At 38.5% G+C, this 23,205-nt stretch overlaps 1 protein-coding gene across 1 annotated transcript; it reads left to right on the top strand.

Moving 5' to 3' along the window:
* Window positions 1–1,760: 1,760 nt before the first annotated feature.
* Window positions 1,761–21,995, top strand: LOC121511149 (potassium channel subfamily K member 1-like). The gene is made up of 3 exons (XM_041789732.1): window positions 1,761–2,253; window positions 10,299–10,694; window positions 17,037–21,995. Exons 1-3 carry the CDS (start codon window positions 1,899–1,901, stop codon window positions 17,291–17,293), a joined length of 1,008 nt encoding a protein of 335 aa, XP_041645666.1. The 5' UTR covers window positions 1,761–1,898; the 3' UTR covers window positions 17,294–21,995.
* The last annotated feature ends 1,210 nt before the right edge of the window (window positions 21,996–23,205 follow it).

Genomic DNA, 23,205 nt, shown 5'->3' with positions numbered 1-23,205 from the left:
AACATGAAATTAAAATTGATTTTTAGTGTAAAATTGGGCAGAAATAGTGAAACATTTTGATGGTAATTACAAACGCATAAACATTTGATGATGGATTATCACCAAATAGCCCATTTCAATGTTTCGTCTGAATACTGTTTTAAATATATCATTTTTTTCTTTCATTGACAACACACAATCTCACCTTTTGCTTTAAAAGGCCAAAACTGACCCGGTCTTCTTCTTCTTATAGCACAAAATATATCATATTGTACTATGTCACATCTATTAAGTAGACTTTATATCAGGTTTTACACTTATTGTTTGGAATTATGGATAAATGACCTGGTTTACATTTAACTGTAGCCCCATTTTTGTGTAAAATAAGTACAAATTCTGGATTAATTTGCATCATTACAAACTAGTTCAAAACTAGAAGTTGTCAGGATAATCACAGGATATATCAAACTGATTATATTTAATCACAAATAAGATATTACAAACAAAACACAACAAAATACAGGAAAAAATATATGATATATATATATGTGTGTGTGTGTGTGTTATTTTTAGGTAACCACATCATAGAAACCCATGTTTATTTAATAACATAATTTAAAAATGTGCCAGAAATGACCCGAGATCAACATAAAGGTTAAAGTCTCTTTGCCTGTCTTTTTAAGCCATTGATAGCTAAGTGGGCTCTGTTTCTATCGTATTTTCTGGAAACTCATATGCAACATCAATCCTTTAATCTTCTATGTGTGCAATCCCGGTTTATTTATATTTTCCTTTCCTTTTTAAGGCTCATTTTCTATCCTATTGTTATATTAAGTTTCCACTGTTGTGGTTCTTGTTGTTACATTTGATGGCACCTCCCACAAGCTTTTCAGTGTACACTGCCCTATTCCCCCATGCACTGTACGTTGTACTAGTCTATGTATGAATTTTAGCAGCTTATCAAAACTGTCGTCCTGGATGGTAGGCTTATATTCATACGTTACAGAATTTTAGAATTTTAGACAGGAGTAACTTTGTTACAGTAATCAGTTTAAAACTTTATTAGTGTATTATAATCAGGATACTAACTATAGTCTCTTTTCTGCAGCCTGATAGGCCGGTTCTTCATAAGGCCACCAAGCTAACCAACTTTCCACGCCTAAATTTCTGAAATTTATGATCTATAATGAGTGCTTTAATCTCATAACAACCCTGTCAAATGACTAAATAAAAGGCGAAAGGCGTTGGCACGTGAAAATATTTCTTTAACGTTTCTGTGAATCGAAACTGAAGGCCACTCAACTGATTTGACTACCTGGGAGGAGAAGAGGAAGTTCTTACGTCACACGGCCTTTGTCGCCTCCACATCACCTGATGCCTTCCAGTCAATTTTAAGCTCGGAAAAAGGAAAACTACAGATTCGGTAGCCTTTCCATTAAAGTTTTCAAAGAAATATAATTTAGAAAAGGACACCACATTTCTGAAAGCCACGTAGTTCGATTTACTGTTCATAGCTGAGGCTAGAGTTCCCGTTTTATTTGTAGTTTTGGATCTTTTGAAGGAAAAATATATGTTGTCGGCTTTCCTTGGGTAAAGACATTTTTACTCAGCCTAACTAGGAAATAATCTGGTCTGCTAAATATTAATTAATACTAACAGCCTAATATAGCCTCTAAAGTGGATGATTTCGACGTCTCTTGTCAATATAACGTTAGTCTAGTTGTATGATTGCGATTTTTCAGATTACACGTGAACGCCTCAAGTGGCACAGCAGGTTTCGTGGAGGGGGAAGCGCAGCTTTGTCGTTAGCAACATCCCTCTTGAAGGATAGTTCGATAATACAGCACACAACGCGGTTCTGTTAAAACCGTTACTTAGTATTTTCGTCTCGTAAACAGGTAACGTAAACCCGAGCGACAATGCTTCAGTCTTTAGCCAGTAATTCTTGTGTGCGGTTGATACAGAGTCATAAATCGACGTGGTATTTTGCATCTCTAGTCTTGGGGTACATCCTTTATCTCATATTCGGCGCTGTCGTCTTTTCTTCCGTCGAGCTGCCGTATGAAGACCAGCTTCGACAGGAGCTGAGGGCCGTTAAAAAACAGTTCCTTCAGGATAATGATTGTCTATCCGAGGAGCGTCTGGAGCGGTTTCTCAAGAAAGCCCTGGAGGCCAGTAATTATGGGGTTTCTATCCTCAATAATGCATCTGCGAACTGGAACTGGGACTTCACCTCGGCGTTGTTTTTCGCCAGCACCGTGCTGTCCACCACAGGTAAGAAGAGAGGTCACCTCCGGGCTCAACAGTGTGGGTGATGCTGCAGTAGATCAGGTGCTCATACAATATAGAATAACATACCTTAGCCTGCTATATTTCTAGTCTGCATCAAGTCAGCTCTTGTTGTGGCCACACGATAACAGCATTTCATTATTTTATTACACCATTATAACATCTTAAGTGTAGCCTATAGCCGTTACCAAGCCAAAGAAGCCTGCTCCAGCAGGACAAGATGGGTTAAATACATGTTTTTAATATAAAAACAAACAAGTGGACGACAGACTTTAATAAGACACTCAGGTAAAGGTACATTTTAAGATACGTTTTGGCTAAATTAGCATTTATAAAGCGGCCTAGCATTAAGCTTGTCAAAATGTAAGATATGTATGGATACTTTATCACGTGATTAATTGGCATTGATACACAAAATTACATTTTTTTTTAAGTTTCGCTTTTTAATGGCACAAGAGGGGTTAAAAATGTATCCAGGGCTTAAGAAATACTTTTTGCTCACCACAGCTTCCTGCAGATCCTTGAAATGTCTTAGTCTATAATGGCACATTTTAAATCTAAGGCCGTTTTAATCATCTTCCTCCACAAATTGTTGCTCCATAATTCAGGAAATTCAGTATTTTTGATGTTCTAGATTTCCCGAGGAAGGACCCCAGACCCCTACTTTATCTGACTCACTATGATTTAATAAACTCTGCACTGTTGTGAAACACCAGTCCAGTTCTCTTAACATCTTGGCTTCCAAGTTGCCCACTTAAAAATTCCTTGCAGCCCACCCTTATTTTGACAAGTCTACACTGACAAAAAGCATTCTTCTGCTTTTTAATAGTGAAAGTGTTTGGAATCAATTTAGCACACCTCCAAGAATGTATAAAGAATATTCCCACAGGAGGCTTTAAAAGTGCCAGAAATGATCAAATTTGGGCGTTTGTGAACAAAAAATGTATTCTGCCCTACACTGTTTTCCATTTCAAAGATAGTTGTACTTTATTTTTGATTTTTACTTTGCAGAAAATGGTATTAATTTTCTCAGTTAAGGTCTTAAAAAGGTCTTAAAAAGTCTTACATTTGATTTTTAAAAGCATTTAACCCTGCACCAGCCACTGTAGTTTTCAAAGGCTACGTTCACACTGCAGGCCTTAACGCTCAATTCTGATCTTTTCTCAGATCTGATTTTTTTGTTGGCCTGTTCACACTGCAGTCAACTTCTAAAAGATCAGATACGTATCTGATTGAGAATCACATATGAAGGTGGCCTGAATCTGATATGAAAAGGTCAGATTCAATGTGACTTGCGCTGTTCACACAGTCAAAAAAAAAAATCAGATACAAGTCACATGTGAGCAAAAAATCAGATTCAGGTCACTTTTGACTGCAGTGTGTGAACGTAGCCAAAGTTAATAGCCACTCTGACACAATTTCCTTGTTGGCAACATTATAAAGGACTAAGGTTGATTATGGCACCCTAAAATTGATTTGAACTAGATCTGCAATCCTTTGAAAAGTTATTGAACACTATATTCCAAACTTTAAAGTATTTTTTCACATCAATCTGGGAGAAAACACAACCAGATCAACAACGTTTGTGGTTTAACACAAAACGGGCACGCATCTAGCACTTTGCATTTATCTATTTATTTATTTATTTTTGCATTTATTGATCCCTTTGTGTGTAAAACAGCCTCTTTGCAATTAGGGCAGGGAAATTAATTGCAAATTAGATTAAAACACAATACGGCCTGCTGCAATTTTCAAATCCCACAACTTGCAATATTTCTTTTACTTGAAATGTGTCAAAATACCAGTTTAATAAATCAATTTTTTTGGAGCAGAGATTTTATGCACATTATGCAAACATTCAAGTGTTAATTTTTTATAATGTTTACAAAAATCCTCCTTTTTGTGTTTTATGTATGTTTTATAAATTCAACCTGCTAAAGTGGTTGGTGGGAGTCGCTGCATTACTGCCCACAGTTAATATCCAGGGTGATAATGTCCAGCTCTGAGTATGTCCACCAGAAATTGCAAGCAAAGGCACTTACACTGTCTAAACAAAATATAAAGTGGACATTTTGCATCATATTTGTGTTGTCTAGACAATGTGATTGGGATTTCCTTCCATTTTTGTCCATATAAATTAACAAATTGCCAAATGCCATATTAATATTGTTGGAATTTCTTAACTAATCAAATGAAAATTTTAAATGCTGCTTCCCTGATTACAGTGATTCATTAAAGATAGGATTATCTGGATAGCTTACTGTGTTTTCAACCAGCAATAGTGGTGCATAAGTGAGGTCATGTTATTACCAATAAAAATGCAGCATTTATTACTTTGTCAAACTATCAGTGTTTCTTGTGTGTACCTGAGCTACCAGGCAAAACAAGCCTGATCTAAACAATATAGAACCAGTTAAATAAACATGAAAGTATTCAAAGCAATGGCCGGTCAACAGTAACAAGTCAGGAAATGGAACCTTAAATGTGAGATGATTTTAGGCAATAGAGGAAGTAGCTATATTTACAACCCACCTTCATTCATTTGACACACAGTGCCTGTGAGGGTTCTCAACATTTTCACAACTTTGAAACTTTTTCAATTCCACTTTTTTAAAATGATAAAATCCTTCTGTATTAATGGTCTATAATATAAATAGATACAGAGCTTTAGAAAAGCCTAAACCTTTTTCATGAGACAGGTAGGTTTAAGTGGAATAAATCCATCTAAAATTGCATGCATATTCCTTTAAACTGTCCAAATAGCACAAACACATTGGCAGCATTTTTCATGCATTTGCAATCTAGACTGCATGAAGGAGATTTTCAACCAGTTTTGTTCATAAAGCCAGGAAAAAATGTAGCTTGATTCTACTCAAGTCTTCTTCCCTCAGGACTTTGCTACACATCTTACCTAAAGATCCCCACAAGGCTGAGAAGCTAGAAGTTTAGTTATCCTTCATTAGTTTGAATGTATTAATCTATCGCTGACATTATTTTAGAGAAGAAGCTACAGTTGTACCATAACATCCTTACATGCATTTTTTACTTTGACTTGTATTAATGCATAAAAAAACAAAAAAAGGACTTAAAACTTGTTTGAACAAGCCAATCATCAGGTAGATGTTGCTAATCTTAACATGAACACAGACCAGAGATTAACCAGAGATTAACCAGAGATTTCAAATGTTTTTGTGAATGTTGAATAGCAGGGACATGGCCTGTGACATGACCTAAATTTTTTGTTGTTCATTTCCTAACAACCCATAATAAATCTGTGATAAGATATGGACATTTAAATGAGCTTGAATACCAATGCAAGATACACTTTTGTAAGCCTTTTATTAACATTGCAGAAAAGTGCACAGTGTTCAGCTGTATTACACTGATAAGCCGACCTTTAAAGTGTAGCAAACATCAGGAATGAACACAAGCTTGAGACAACTATGTAAACATCATCTCTGTCCCTGAAGGCACTTACATATTGTAAAGAAGACAAACCCTTTAAACAAATTGTGTTTTTTTGTCATGTAGCGTGTGAACAGTTTTGACACACCGCACAGTCGCCTCGTGTTATCTAACGCCGCTCTGAAGAACAGAACGTGGTTGTAGATGTGTGTCAGCCAGGAAATGTGGAGAACTTTAGTCTGACCAAGTTTATCAGTTATCTGATGTTTCAACACACATTATTACCCTGTACAACCACGGCTTAATGATTGTGTTGCAACAACTTCAAGTATTTTAACCTTTAGCCCCTTTTGTCAGTATTTTCTGCTTTTATTGACTGCAGTAGACCTTGTATTTAGTTTAATCCTCATTCCCATTCATTTAAAATCCCAGCCCATTATTAAAGGTGTCGGCTATTTTCCATAATCTCTGTGACTCAGCAGTTACGACACACAGACCAGTTACAACATACAACACCAGACACAATGCAGGCACACGATGATAATGGAAAGCAGGGTGGGAACCAGTGTGCAAACATACATTGATCTTAACAGAAGTAGCTGCTTGCATGTTATTAATACAAAAGCAGAAGCTGAGGGTGGATTGTGGGGGATTTACTTATCAGAAGCGAGCCTGCTTTTGTTTCCTCATTTGTTATTGAACTGTGGTATTTTTAACTCTCATGTCAGGTTCACTTCACAAGGACGTGTCACTTTTAAACCTTCAGAAAAGCAGAACATAACTTAAACAGTGTTCTAGATAAATGTGTCCTACCTGTCTGTAATTTCACATATAACATGGGATTGCAATACAAGACTCTGGAAAATAACATAGATGGAGCCCTTTAAATTATAAAGGTTACCTTATTGTCATGGTGTGGAGATTCAGAATAATCCGTAATTAAAACATGCCAAAAACATTCATAAAGACTGTTGATACTGAGGTGAAGGTCTTTTAGGTAAGTGTCTATACGTTTTCACAAGAAATAGAAGCGTTCATTTTTAAATGTGTTGTAAATGTTGTGTTAATGCTTTAAAATGAAAGGTTCAGGGACAACCAGCAGGCGTTAAAGGTCACATATTTTACCCCTTTAAGACATGTTTATATTGGTCTCAGAGGTCCCCAAATCATGCCTGTGAAGTGTGTTGCTATAAAAACTCCAGTATTGCATTTTTGCATATCTAAAAACCCCTCTCTTTCAGCCCTGCTCAAAACCAACTGTTTCTGTGTCTGTGGCTTTAAGTGATACTAAGCTGTCTGACTCCGCCCCTTACCACGCCCCTCTCAGAAAATGGATATGGCTTAATGGATGTGGCTCTCCAGATCCACGACGCTCATGAGATGAGGGCGGAACTTTCTTCCAAGCGGGGGAGGGCCAACCACAACTTGGGGGTGGGGCTAACTCCGCACATGACATCATGAGGGGAAAATCTGGGAACGGCTTGTCTCAGCACACATTTTCTAAAAGGTGGAGAAAATAAAGGGGAGGGAATTGATTTTTCTGATTCCTAGGAGGATTGTTGTCAGGCCAGTGGCACATATTTTTGTTAGAAAAGCCTGAAAAGTGTATTTTGCATAATATGTGACCTTCAAAGCATTAGACAGTAAGAACAGTGGATATGTGGTTTAGACTTGCATAGATGTTGAAAAGGATTGGGGATCATCTAAGGATTTAAAGATGAAAAGATGCATGCCTCTGTGCCAGAGAAGACCCACCAGCTTATAACTTTAATGTCCTCCATTAATGCTGATTTCCTGTTGTTGGACTATTATACACAAGCTGAGTTGTGCTATCAAAGGACATACAGATTACATCTGCAAAGCCTGTGAAGAAAGACAATGCTTAATACTGACTTGTTGAAGGATTATGCAACTTTAAATGACTTTTGATAATTTTCAGTTGTATTTCTGGTGTCTTGTTAAGCCATGAGGGACACTTTAGGTGCAAGACACATAAATGAAATACAACCGAGTAAGCAACCTAAGACTTTTGAGAAATACAGAATGCAGAGATGAGAGTCATAAAGATCTACAGTAATAAATCTGAGTCAAGGGATGTGAGACTAGTAGCAGCAAGAGGATGTCTGCAGATTATTCCACCATAATCAAGAACACAGAACAGCTTCATCAGCTACACTACTTCCTGCACATCAGCAGGATTGTGATCTTAATCTGCACAAAATCATGATCAGATTCAGAGTTTTTACCCCAAGTTTGGTACCAAGATCTTCAGATATTTGCAAGCCAGCAAAATTAAAACCCCTGCTCTCGAAGACCTTGTTGTCCTAAAGTACCAGTTTGAAAGCTGTTAAGTACATTCTGAATAGCTTTAAAGAAAATTGTAGGGTCTGTGAAACTGAGGGCGGGTGCAGAGGTTTTGTGGGCAAGTTAACCACCACCAGTCTACTTAAAGACATGGGAGTTCAAGGTCAAGCCCTACTGCAAGTTACCAAAACTCTTTCCACTGCTGCTGAACAGGCTAGTTTCCCAAAGTCGGGCCTGTGGCCTGAAGCAATCACAGGGGGGCTTGGAATGGCTAGAATTAAACAATGTACATCATTTATTTTGCATTGAATTATTTTTTTTGCATGAATCTACACCAGACAGAACAACAACCAAAACAAAGATGAAAACAGATGAAAAGTCAAACAGGGCTGTGCAGATCCTTTAGGCATGATTGGGCCAAAAATTGAGGCTGAAGTAAAGCATGTCATGGTGAGTAAGCCAGCCTGGGGGGCACAATCTCTGGATGATGTCCTTGCTTATTACCATGGGCATGGGAAAATAATCTGTTGAAAAAATAACTACGCTCAAAATGTCCGTTTAGGTAGTTTTATTCAAGGCAACAAGGCACAAGTCTTTTTTGTCTGGCACCTTAAGGAGTTTTTTTGCTTGGAGGGTGCTCCTTTTTTCGCTTTCTCTGAAAAAGTAACTACGGCCACATGCCTTTAGGGTAAAGTAAGGGGTGGATGTGACGAGTAAGCTGGGCCTAGTGTACCGTCAAGACGGGAAATAGGGTTGCAATGAGCCCCTGGTCGGGCTGTGGATGTCTCAAGGGCCCAAAACTGCCAGTGGTATCCAGGTGTATTACCTTGGTTGAAAAAGGCCTGGCAAAAGAAATGCAGTCAAGCTGCATGCAGTTGACCCTGGCTGCCAAACAACACACATATGATGACATGTGTCAAGTTTGACTCTGGCCAACGCCCCCCTCTAGGCCCAGGTTGTGGCGTATTGGGCCCCACAGTACTTAGTGCCCTACCTGCCTAAAACTAATGCACAGTACTGAATTTCGCCATTGGCTTCACCTGAACAGCGAGGGGTAATAAAGAGAGAGCCACAGTTGTCCTTTTACCACATCTTACCTGTGTGAGCAAGGTTTATAGAATTTTGAAATATATTTCTGTCAATGATAAGGGTTGATGGGGCTTAAACAACATTTTCATCTGCCAAAGGTGGGCCCAGCTGAAAACGTTTGGGAACCACTGGACTAGAAGTTAGCTCTGAATCAAGAGGATAGACAGCACCTTGGCCCCAAAACAACAGCTGCAGCATTAAGGGGAATACATGGAGGTATAAAGCAGAGGGGGCCCACCTTGGAGCCCAGATTTTACCAGTGAGTGCTCTGGAGGTGTTTTGGGCCTGGCATTGAAATCAATCTCTATCTGTATAGCGCCATTTCATAACCAAAGTTATAACCGAATTGATTTGAAATACACTGATGTTTTACTAACATACCTTGTATACACAGTGGAGAAATACCATGGATTTTATTTTTTCCAACAATCCAGCACTAACATTGTAGCCTAGTTCTCCTTGATGAAAACTAGTTTTGATGAAAACAGGTATCACCAAAGATCTTTTTTAGCTGGTCTTAGTCTTATCTTCCTCATAGACAACAGGTAGTTGATGAAAATTTTCAGTCACAGTTTTCGCTAATGAAAGTAACACAGCTTTAAACTCCAAGGTGAACCCTAATTTTGGCATGATCATCCCATCTCAGGTTAATGAAGGTTATATGGGATAGTAGTATCTAGTCCTAAACTTGAAATCATCAGTATCCAGAGTTAGCAAACACAGAATATCATCTGCATAGATATAGAATTGACTGTTGGACGCCAAAACGCCAGTCATTATATTTCTCATTGACAGTCTCCAGAGTCTATTCAAACCGATTTGTACAAAACAATACAAAAGAGGGCAATGATACACCTTTAGAACCAGCAGTATTATATAAGACAGCTAAACAGGGATTCACTGATTATGACTAGTATTCATCAGCATTTTTAAGGGTCTCTTTGATTTGACAGTTATATTTGTGCATCAGGTTTCTCTCAAGAGCCTGGAAAGTGTTGAATCTTCCATTAAAGAACTGTTAACTAGCAGTGGTTCATAGAGGTGATTTAACAGTATCCACAATAAGTCATATAAACCCTTTTAAGCTTCACTTTTTATACTTTTCCAACAGATTTGCAGCACGAAGAGGATTACATTATGCTTTACAGAGAAATGATCTTGACATGATCTGGACATATCCAACAAAGGTTTTAACCGTCACTCAAGCATTTCTTTGTCTTTGTTTCCTGTAGGATATGGTCACACGGCTCCCCTGTCTGATGGCGGCAAAGCCTTCTGCATCATCTACTCGGTGATCGGCATCCCCTTCACCCTCCTCTTCCTCACTGCTGTGGTGCAGAGGATCATGGTGTACAGCACCCGGAGACCCATCATGTACTTCCATCAACAATGGGGCATATCAAAGCCCCTGGTGGCCATCGTTCACGCCACTCTGCTCGCCATGCTGGCTGTCTCATGCTTTTTCCTCATCCCAGCTGCCATCTTCTCGGCACTGGAGGAGAACTGGAACTTCCTGGAGTCTTTCTACTTCTGCTTCATCTCCCTCAGCACCATCGGTCTGGGAGATTACGTACCTGGAGAGGCTGTTAATCAGAGGTTCAGGGAGCTCTACAAAGTTGCTATCACTGGTGAGTAATGGTTCTTTATATATGAGTTTTTTCCATGACAAGCTGTACAGTCTCATTAATTCTGCTGCTATTTTTATCCTGATTTAGCCCTTAGTGTAGGTCTATTTGAAGCTGCACTATAAATAGCTTAAACTATAGATACAGTATAGGTAGAATACAAGGAGATTGCAGAGAGCAGTGCTGTTCATAAAGTTCTTCAAACTGCAAGGCACATTTCCCATAAGCTCTAACTCATTATGATTTGTGTAATAAACTTCAAGGATACTTATGCCTGCTTTGTTTGTGCTGAAAAGACAGCTTTTATTAATTATCCAAGCCATAAAGCAGTCCCGCCAAAAGAAAACGCCCATAAAGGCTATGTTTACACATTGTTCCACTCTGTGCAGTGACAGTTTCAGTTTATTTAAGATTATTGTCCTGATTTCTCAGAATGATTATGCAATGATTAACTGATGTGAGAATATCACATATGGTGCTTTTTATGACCATGAACTTTGATCAACCAGAGTGTGGCATTATCAGCTGCTGAAAGGAGAGCTTGTGTAAAAAATGCATTATACAGTTTTCATTGTGTTTAACAGGAGAGCGCACATGTATAAACCTTTTAGGTTTAGCTTTTCATTTTTAAAGTAGAAGTGGATTTAATTCAGCTTCACTCATACTAAAATCACAAATCAGTTTTTGTTATCTATGATAATTTGACACAAAAAGCCTTGGTGCTTTGGAAAAAAGAGATGGGAGTCACTTAATTTTACTGGGCTCTCATATATGGTAAGAATTCCAATTTTTTTAACACTTAAACAAGCTATGGACTCAATCAGAGATGGATTGACTGCATTATCTATTGCCCGTTTCAGTTCCAATTTCTGATATCTGACTCTGAGTTTCCGTTAACCGGCATTTGCCGGTGGTGTCCAGTTAACAGAGCACTGGTGAGTTATGTTTGGAGGCTTTGTTGTTGTCGGTGGAGGATTGTATTTGGCTGTTGCAAGCTGCTAAGTTATGGTAGTAGCCAATGTGTTGACAGGCTAACGGGGCTAATGTGAAGCTAGCTGTTGTTGTTTATGAGTTTAACGTGGGCATATATTGTGTAACTGACTGCATGTGGCCTTCACTGGAGATAGGGGGCTAAAAATCAGCCCCATAAGATTATCCCTCCTCCACCAAACTTCACAGTTGGCAGAGGAACAATCAGGCAGTCAGGTAATATATCCCATCATCAGCCAAACCCAGCCTTGCCCTCCTGACTGCCAAACAGAGAGGCGTGATTCTTCACACCACAGAACACTTTAACACTGCTCCACAGTCCAGTGCCAGTTTACACCACTTCATCCAAGGCTTGGCATTGGACTTGGTGATGTAAAGCTTGCATGAAGCTGCTCAGCAATGGGAACCCATTCATGAAGCTTCTGCTTTGTGCTTACATTAATTCCAGTGGAAGTAGTTGACCCAGCTCTGTGATTTTACATGGTCTACCACTTGGTGGCTGAGTTGCTGTTGTCCCTAAACTCTTCCACTTTTTAATTATATCACAGTTGACTGTGAAAAATCCCGCGTGGATGAAAATTCACCAACTGTCTTATTGCATAGGTGGCATCCATCACAGTGCCATACTTGAAGTCACCGAGCTCTTCAGGACGACCAATTCTGTATCACAAATGTTTGCAAATGGAGACTGCATGGCTAGGTGCTTGATTGTAAACACCTGTGGCAACAGGTCTGATTAAAACACATTAATTCAGTAATTAACAAGTGTGGCCAAACACTTTTGTCTGAATAGTGTATTAGACAGGCATCAAGAATCCTGTTGTGTGGGCGGAATGCTAAGGATAGCCGAGGAGACGTGAGCAGGTTTGTTACATGGAATAGAACAATAGCCAATCAGGTGGCAAGATGACTGAGGGAGGAAGCAAAACAAACACAGCCATAGCAAAGATAGTAAACGTGACACATAAATTTAGATGGACGTCAGAAATTGAGTATTAACTTGATTTGACAACACAGGGGAGGGAGCTGGACCAGAATAGCAACCACAATAAATGTAGCGTGTAGCTAACAGCTAAGTATTCTTAGTTTGCAAAGTGTGTTTGACAATGAAAGATTTACAGTTTTGAGAGTAAAGACTCTGGTTGTTGGTGGAGAAATCTGTTAGTGTGATGAGTTGTGTTAGTCATGTTGTTGAACACCACACACACTAGGCGAGTTTATTTATAGAGCACATTCATACACAGAACAGCTCAAAGTGCTTTACAGAGCCAAAAACGGAACAATTATAACGTTTCAAAGTATAAAATGACAGTAAAAATACATTAAAATAAAAAAGAAGGTAAGAACAATTAAAGATGAATAAAGCTTATCGATTGCAATTGAAACACAAATATTAAATGAATTATTAAACGAATTAAAATAACCGTTTAGACGAAGCTTAGAGAAGTTTGAACATATGTTACTGCAACAGTAAATACAATAGTTTTAAGACCTGATTTAAAGGAGCCAACAGATGGAGAAAGCTTTAAGTTCTTTGGTTACTTTCACAGGTGAGGATTGTTAAACTAAAAGTTACCTGCTTAAACTGCATTGCAGCTGTGAAGAGAGAAAGACAGACAAACAAATGGAGGAACAATTGAAGCAGATTTATGGCAGTTATTCCTGTAATAATGGTTAAAAAATGTGTGGTATTAGCAAGAGTTAATAACTTAAAAAGACACATTGTAATAGTACAGAAAATAGATGATAGAACATTAAAATAATGATATTGGATAAAATGATTATATTGATGATCAATCCGTAAATATTTTGCTTTTAACACAAGGCATGAGAAATAACTGGGGTCATGCAAAGGTTACTGGGATTTTTCTTACAGCAGATTTTCACACAGTGCTGAATATTTGAAGCTGCAGTAGCTGGTAGTGTTGCTTTTCACACTTAAGATATTTCTAAACCGGGATGTGCTGTCGAGAAAGCAAGATTTGGCCACTATTTTCTGTTACCTTCATGTTTAAACGGATGTTAATTGATCTGTCAGGTAGAACAATGTGCTGTGGTGCAGTGGGATAAATTGAGCCTCAGGCTAATGGAGAGCAGCAAGGCACTGATCACATTTTCTGAGGGGTCTTGCAGCTTTCTGTCAGGGCTAACAGTGACTAAAATCAAGACCAAAAAGAAGTCAAACTCATGCAGTAATAAGAAAGCTGTGGGTGTTCATGGATGTTGAAGGCTGCAGCAGCATGTGTGCAGGCAGTAGCCAGAGAGACGTCATTCACTACGCACAGTGTGTCAGTCTGTAGGAGGAGAGAGGCTCTGACAGGAGTGTGTTTGTTTGCACAAATAACACCCGACACATTTGTACGGCTTCCTCTGTGAAGAATACCTCGCCTGTATCGGAAGTGACATCTCTGCTCTCTGTGAGGAAATTTGGATCGTTGGATCAGGACGGCTAAATGCAGCTTGTTAAAAATGACAAACTGTGTCATGTGCTCAAGTGTTCACATGTTGGATTATCTTCATTTCACGGGTGGCTTTGGTGATGATCAGTCCCTGCTTTGTAATCTGTATTAAGGGATTAGCACCATTATGTATACAGAGAGTTTTGCCTTCTTAATATGGATGTTGCCCCAGTCCAGCTGTGTGGAAAATCATGAACAAAAAAGCTGGGATATTGTGCAAAATGAGACTAAAATTGAATACAGGGATTTGTAAATCATTCTCAGCCTATATGTATAACCCTGCTATTAAAATACAGCACAAAGACAAGGTATTTACAATCAAACGACGGGGAAATAAGACAAACACGCTGAATTGGATGCCTGCACACTTTCCAAAAAAGTTGGGATAGGGGCATGTTCACCACAACCATACCTCACCTTCTCTACTAATGCCATTGTAGAAGTACTGAAAGTGGAATTCTTTTCTAGTCTTGCTTGATGTACATCTTAATCTGCTCCACACTGTAGGATTTCTTCATAATGCTCCATACATATTCAGTGGTAGACAAGCCTGGACTTCATGCAGGTCAGTCTCTCAGTCTTGTGCCCCACTCTTTTATAGTGAAGCCATGCTGTTGTAAGTCATGCAGATTGTGGCTTGGCATTGTCTTGTATATAAATAACCAGGGACATCCCTGAAAAAAGACATCATCTGGATGGAAGTATATGCTTCTCTAATACCTCAGCTTTCAGTATTAATGAGGTCTTCACAGATGTACAAGTGAGTTACTCATACCGTGGGCACTAATACACCCCCACAACCACAGATGTCAACTTTTAAACTTTGTGTCTGCTGATATTCAATACGCTGGTATTTCCAAGTTCATTTCCGCTGACACTGATACCGATATATACACACCTTTCTCCATTGTAAAGAACACCAAGTGCCTTCTGTGCAAAGAGAGGCTGAGTCAAGCAGAGCTGAGAGAGGAGCAGGGAAATAGGCAGTCAGTTAGTTGTTTTATGTTTCAAAATATTCAAGGCTCATTGTGGGCCCCTTGAGTTTAACCTTAAAATGGAACCTTAAAATAATAGCATATTAAATTTCAATTGCAATATTGGGAAAAATCGCTATTAGATTGTTTTTGCTAATTGTTCAGCCCTAACCTTTATTGCAATAAATTAAGAACATACTCGCTTCTACACACACCTCTACACCACTGGACATCTCAAATCAAGAGTGGAGGTTTTCAGTGCACCTTGCACTCTGTGTTATTGCTCTGCAGCTTTTTTCCTTTACTGGAAAGCCACATGAGTAAAACTGGGTGTAACCCCTCTCTCCCCTTTTGTTTCCAGTCTTTATGCTAGGCTGAGACCACTGGCTACAGCCCTACCTTTCTGTACATAGAAGCAAAAAACGGATCGAACAACATCAGCTTTGCATTAGAGGAGACATAACTGGCTGAATGACACTGATTATGATGATGTCAGTCTTATGCATAGCCCTTTAAATGAAGTGTTACCTTACTTTTTAAACCTTAATCTGCTGATAACAATATCAAGATGATGATATTGTGCATCCCTAATCTAGATGGTCCTTGTCCTCTTTAAGCCCGGGCGACTCGACAGACATAATTTCCAGAAACAAATTTGAAATGTGGACTCGTCAGACCACCGTACACTTTCCACTTTTGGTCAGTCCATCTCAGATGAGCTTGGGTCCAGAGAAGTAAATGGATGTTCTGGATGGTGCTGATGGTTTTCACTCAGTCTTAACTCATATTTGTTGTTGTAGCGTCATACTGTGTTTACTGACAGTGGTTTCCAAAGTCTTCCTGAGCTGCACTGTAATATCCATCACAGAATGCTGATGAACATGTACTATCTTGTCTTTCTTCAGTTTTCAATTGAATGGAGGTTTATAAAGGATTTGCAAACCACTGTTTTCTGTTTGTACACAATGTCCCAACTTTTATGGAACTGGATTTTGAAATTGGAAAAAAATTAAATGGGTAAGGGTGATTTCAACTAGATTATTTTTTTTAAACCGTTTAAAGAGCTCCAAATGCTACTGATGGTGCTGATTGACCCATAAAGCTTTAAAAATAATGCATATGAAATACTTGTATGATGGTTTTTAGTTATTTCACCCTTGGTTTCTGGGGTTTTTCTGGGAGTTTTTTGTTAGATTTTGCTGAAAAATGTTGCCTTTAGCATAACAGGTGAAAAATCAATGAAATACTTTGCAGCTGGCAGTGAGCAAACTGATAGTTTGGTGGTCACTGAATTTCTCTCTATTCATCAGAGCTTTCTCTCTGTTCTTTGTAACACTGCCCTCTTGTGTCAGTTTTTATACTCAGCAGGTTTTGGGACAGTTAAGAAGGATATGTTGTTTTCCAACAGAATTACTGCAGGAATCATGCAACAGTTTTGGTATAGATACAAAAACAAAGATAACTAGTAGATGCGATTGCTGCCAAATATTACAGTAATACATAAAGATACTGATATGCATTAATTTGTGAGTTATGTAAAGTGCTTTATAAACCATACACTTATGAAGAAACTCAAATTCAAAGAAGAGCTTATTTGATTTCCTACACAGATTGTAGTTTAAAAATGAGATATGAACACAGAATTAGAGTAGAATTTAGTTTTTTTTTCCAAGAAGTTTTACATTTATACATACAAGGAATTTCACTCGGTTCTTTGTTGCATAACAGTAAACAGAAATGGAGTAAAAATAGGAAACAAGGTAAACAGCAGCACTCCTACTGTTAGAGAACTTAAATAGAAGAAAATAAATATAAAGATGTTATGTAAAATAGACACATCTATTTTGTGTTGTTTTAGTTTCTGCTGCTCAGTGCTCCTACCTTTTCTCACCACCTCTCCCCTGCTGTGTTTGTGTCTCCAGTCTACCTGATCCTGGGTCTGATCGTCATGCTGGTGGTGCTGGAAACCTTCTGTGAGCTGCAGCAACTGAAACAGCTGAGGAAAATGTTCTACCTGAAGAAGGAGAAGCCACAGGACCGCCTCGCCATTTTGGAGCATGACCACCTGTCCTTTACCACCGTGTCCAAAAGAGCTGCAGGCCAGGGCGAGGACAAAACCCAGTCGTTTGTTGGCGTCACCACTCTGGTCTCGCCCCACGATGATCCCATGATCCAGTAAACATCAACAGAACAAACAACATTAAAAAGCTGAACTTAGGATTTAATGCACACTGGGCTAGAATCACTTAAAACAGGATTATGAGTCTAAGCTGTAGGCTTTCTGTAAAAATCCATCTTGCAAACAAAAATAGTCAGACTAGTTCTGAACAAGTAAACAATTGCCCTCACTCAACCACAACAATGACAACACAGTGCTGCGCAGCAGAAATCTAATTTATGTGTGTTAATAAGGGAACAAATTAATATTTAAACTACGGCTATAAAGACAAAGCCAGTGCTTGTAGTGAGCGCTTTCTGCTGTATTTATGACCCTCAGGAGCTAAGCTCCTTTATGAGCTGTATTATTATTTATTACATAATATGTAGGTACATTTTAGGAAGTAATTGGTCTCTTAAATCTAGTGAAAATACAGGATAATTTTCTGTAAAGTCTCCGAAAGTAGTGCATAACTTTGCTTGTGTCGTCTAGGTAGAGATACTTGACAGGTACGTGACATGTACATAGACAGGTAGATGTTTTCAGATGTACAGTATAGTGCTGTCTAGAATTAACACACCAGTTAAAGATGAGTCGGACTGAAATCAAAACAAATGCGGTCTTCAAATGGAACTCAGTCAAATCAGGATGTTGTGCACAGGAGAGACTTGGTGTTCGAGTGGTAACTGTATGGGAATACAAATATGGATGCCTAAATATTGCTTGTCCTCCTCTTGGCTTCCTGTGTGGAAATGCTAAGGTTACGTTATTTCTTAGTGTCTATAAACCACAGACAGGAACCAGAGACAAACAATGATCCATTATGACACTTTCTATCGCTCCTTTTGGTCACGTATGTGGCTAAAAACTGAAGTTCACAGGCTTGACCATTTCTGAAAACATCATTGAACTCCAAGCTTTCCAAAAAATTTGACTTAAAATTTGATAACTGTAAGAGGAGGGTGGTTATATGGTCTCCTCTTATTAAGACAACCCAATTTTAAGGAGCAAAAAAAAGAAAAAATACAAAATGTACACTTCGTCTGACAAAGAATGAATGAGATAAGCTGATAAGATTATATCCTCAAAGTGCGATGTAGTTGATATTTAAGATTGCACAACATCAGGTGTTAAAATAACTGTCAAGATGAGAACTCTGCATTGTGAGCGGTTTACAGTGTATGTTTTTGTAGCATTTCTGGCTTATCTTTTTAGAGGTGTAAATCATTCTTGTTGCACTCCACATCGTCACATTTCATCATAAGGGAAAACGTCTCTGCAGATTTATGTGTGTTTGTTTCCTCAACATGTTGCAGTGCTATTTCAAAGCTGTCCATGTGTGATGATAGGCACTATTGATTTTTCTGAATCGCTTAATGCGGGCTGCTGGATTGTGTGTAAAAGGGAAGCGAGTTTAGCCTAACTTAAAAAGAGGGAACCACAGAGGCTGGGCTCGCCCTGCTGCATTTCACAGTCAATAAAGAGAGCTCAGTTTGCACATGTTGGAGGCTGACAGTTGCACAGATCTAAAAAACAATGTTTGGGATTCCTCTGAAAGGAAAAGGACAGGTTTTAAAGACTTCATCTGACAAAACAGAAGCTATTTTAATACTTGACTTTCATGGTGGATGATCGGGAAAAGCTTGATGATTGCTATAAGCAAGAAAAGGGAAAGGTTTGGAACAGAAATTTAGATCATCTGAATGTAGAAATGTATATTTTTGAATATTATAAAGAAAGATTATGAGGTTTTTCAAGAAACGGTGCATTATGTAAACTTGAAACTTAACATTCAAGCAGTAGGAGTGCAGCTACAATATTCCAGTTTTTAATCTGCTAATTAAGCGAGGATAACTTTTCCATAATTGGAATTTAACCCAGTTGATCCACAATTACAAATTTGTATGACAGTAACATTTGCACTCCTCTGTGTATTTTAGAAAATAAGGAAAATGCTCTGTGAGAAGGACCAATCTTATGCCGTTATCCGTCCTCTTCTGTTTAATGCCTGCTCATACACTGTTGCATACTGCTGTGATACAGACTTGCTGTATTTGTCATATAATTTGCAGTATATTAAATAGAAAGGCCTGCATTTGTTATGTCTTTTAACTATTTCTCACCCTTTTTGCAGAGCTGAACTTCTGACCTCATGTTTGTGTGCTACATTTTCACATCAAGACACAGTCGCAGCCTTTATGTTGTCTTGAATGTATTTTGATTTTTATGCTGTTTACTTCAGAAAGATCTGAGGGCTGACCGGAGTGCAGCTTTAAGGCCTTTGCACACTGAGTTCATCTTTTTTTGGACATGTTTGTTGGGTCTGATAAAAAAAAAAAAAAAAAAGGACAAAAAAAAAAAGAAACTTCACACAGTTGCCTTGCACTCTGAGTCTGATTCGTTTATTTTGGATCCATCCACTCCTAAAATTATCCTTCATGTGTTTTCTTTATTTGCACAGGCTAGTACATCTTTGCCAGGTAGCCTTTTGGAGAGTTAAGGTGCTTCCTGAGTCTGACCAAAAGTAGAACTTTTAGTTCCAGGAACTTATCTCCAAGAATCTCAATGGTTCTTGTGGCCGATTGTTGTCTGTGTTTCCACCGGGGTCTAAAGTCCAGGGTAGATTATGCAAATCGGGCATCCTGATACAGCCACGTTTCAGGAAGATAAAGTAAATCGATACTATTATGCACGGTAAGGTCTTTTACCATGAAAGACTGAGATGTAACAGATCTAATATTTAACAGACCAACAACTGTAATTGCAGTTTTGATTTTAATCAGATTTTTTGTAATATTCACCTTTATTTATTTATATTTGGTTGTATTGTAATTAAGAGTCTGGGTCACAAGGTAGACACAGTTTATAATTAATTTCATGTAATTTATTACATTTAATCATAATCTCAAGAGTCTGAGTAGGTTTTCAGTCATCCAGACTGTTCTAATCTTGATCCAAGTGGGGCAACTGGTCTTGGTTAAGGTTGTTGAAGATTTTTCAGCTCTTAAACAGACTGGGGCCAGAGAGTATTACGATGCTGATTATCTGGGTGGTCATCATAGTAGTTGACCCAGTAACCAATCTGAAATGTACGACATTGCACCCCCATAGTTTCTGGGCCCCCAGAGCAGGTATTCTTCTAAGGGTAGATTTTTTAACCACAAAACTAAATGTAGGCCTAGATGAAAACGTTATATTTTCATTTGGTTTTGAAAAAGTTTTCCATAAATACGGGATGGTTTCAGGAAATGTCCACGTAAGAACAGAACCAATGAAAACGTCTGAAAGCGGTGTAATATATATGCCAAGCCTGTATTGCTGCCACGGAAGTGCATCAAAAGAGAGAAGAAGAGCACAAAGAACTGCCACAAACCTTCTCCTGGTTGCCCTTCTGGCTGTTCTCTGTGTTGGATTTGAGAACATCTGGTGTATGCTGTGGTGGTAAAGGAGCATGAGATTTTGCTGTTAAAGCCATAATAAGCTCAATGGCTTCTGCAGCATGAGCACAGCCCTGTAATTTGCCATTGTTGTTTTGGTTTTACATGCACATGGAGCGTGAGTGGGCTATGCTATGTGTGATGTAATCGTTTCAAGAAAGATGCGGTTGGCTGTCCACACTGAGATGAAACAGTAAGCGTTCACAGATTTGTTCACTCTGGTACTAGGGTTAAAAAAGTAGCGTGCATGGCCTCCCAAAATGCTGTTTCCGTGTGGATGAAACACAGAGATGACAAAAACTTTTGCATGTACTCCTGAATTCGTCTCCGTGTGGACGGGGCCTTCCCCAGAAAAGATTCCTAGTTCCTTGGAGAAGTTTCTGCAGTCAAAAAGCACCCATAGAGCTCATCTTTTCAACTCAAATTTCAAAGTTTGGCCTTAATCCAAGACAGTCCATGGTTGAACACACATAAAATCAAAGATGCTCTGAAAAAATACAACGACTGCAAAGGGTTTGGAGTCAACGGCAAACGTGATTGGCACAATATGAGATGGTATATCTGCTGGTCTGCTGGTAGATTCATGAAGTTTTACTTGTATTTGCACTTGAGTAAATTTAACCACAGTAATTGTACTTTAGAGTGCAATGTTTTAGTTCTCTTTCCACTTCTGATGGAGTTTAAGATGACAAGCTTGGACTCAGTGTGTGAAGGCCTTAACTCGCGGCTGCTTTTCTGGCTCTGTTTATAAAGCTACGGCAGGTTATTTCAAACAGTGGAAGCTGAGCTTTAGCGAGGTGTCAAAATGAGCTTTGACAGCGTCATCATCTCAGTCACTCACTGATCTTTTCTGTTGTATTTTATACATGTGGGGATTGTATTTTGTTTCCCCTACCAGTCTATGCCTTTGTGTAAACTGTGAAGCATTGACACTGTTCATATCGTCCGCTGAAAAGAAGAACTTGAAGTTTCCCAGGTTGGAGTTTCTCTTTTTCCGTATGAGGTTTCACTGTTTTTTAGATAGATTGATGTCAACGCTTTAACCCTTCAGTGTTGAAAGCTGTCAGGTTTAGTTTGAGTTTTGTTCAGGGAGGAAACATTGTGTCGCTGACAACAAAAAGAAGCACACTGACATTATTTATTTATGCTGACATTTGGAATATTCCTGTACATAGGTCTTCAGTTTTACTGAGTATTTAAGTGTTACAATACCATTATTGTAATGCAGGTTTGCCATGGAGTAGTTTAATTTCAGCATAAGAAGTGAGTTCATGAAATGTAAAATATCCATGTGTCTTAAATAAAGTGTTGGTTTGTTATTAATATGAGTCTTTTGTTCATTCTTTCTTTACTATTACATCCCTCTGGTCCAGGTCTGCTTCTCTACTCATGCTTTGTCGCTGGAGCTGTTTGCTTAAAGCTGTTTTGACGGCCAGAAACATGGGGTTACGTAACATTTATTTACCTTTGAGAGCACTTCAAATGTAGACAGGCTTTTTACACACACCTCTTCAAGTAAACGATGTTTATAAAAATAAATGTGATTATCAGTAGGGATGTATTTTTAACTCTGTTTAGTTATTGTAACATAATTCATTGGTGCATAAACAAATCAAGTCATTTAATTCATCACTGATTATGAGGCAGGGGTGTGATTAGTGAATCTACGTCTCCATCACAGAGAAGAAAAAACTGAAGAAAGAGGATGACAGATATTAACATGAAATGAATTTTTTTTAATTGAACCAATGAATAACACATCAGACATAAAAGGGGATTCTAGCTGTGTCTCAATTCAGGAGTAGCATCCTTCTAAGGCAGTGGTTCCCAAACTTTTTCCATCAGACCCCCCTTTGGCAGATGTACATACATATCCACATGTAAATATACGACAAACACAGGGATTCACATTTTTGGCAAACAAATTTCTTTTATTAAGAATTTAACACAACATAAAACCTAAAAAACAAATGAGTTTCAAAAACCTAACCCTCTGTATGTGAACAATTCCCTTAAAATAAAAACTTGATGAACATCTTTAAGATTTTCAGACACACTTCTGTAATAATTTCAGTGACAACTGTGGGGTATGTGGTGCTACAGATCTTCCTGCATCTTGGGCGCAGTTGTGAGACTGCCACTCTCAGTTCATTGTCAATGTCCAGCTATGATTTGATTTTGTATTGTCAATGCAACAGCCTTTTCCTACATCCTCACACAGGTAGGATGATGCAAAAGGAAAAAATGTGGCAAAGGCTCTGATTCCTAGCTACTAATACTCCTTTTCCACTCCAATCCTAGCTCACTTTGGGAACCACTGTTCTAAGGACCCATGGTCTGGACTGGTCTATGAAGGATTAGATTTCAAATGAAAGAGTGTTGTTTGGCATTGAAAACATGTCTGCTTTGTGGCAGAGTTGCTGTTGTTCCTAAACACTTCCACTTTCTACTGATATTACTTACTCTTGACCGTGGAATATCCATCAGGGATGATCA

This window comes from Cheilinus undulatus, linkage group 6, assembly GCF_018320785.1.
Source record: "Cheilinus undulatus linkage group 6, ASM1832078v1, whole genome shotgun sequence".
Taxonomy (NCBI): Eukaryota; Metazoa; Chordata; class Actinopteri; order Labriformes; family Labridae; genus Cheilinus; species Cheilinus undulatus.
This window is presented reverse-complemented; position numbering and strand designations above follow the sequence as displayed.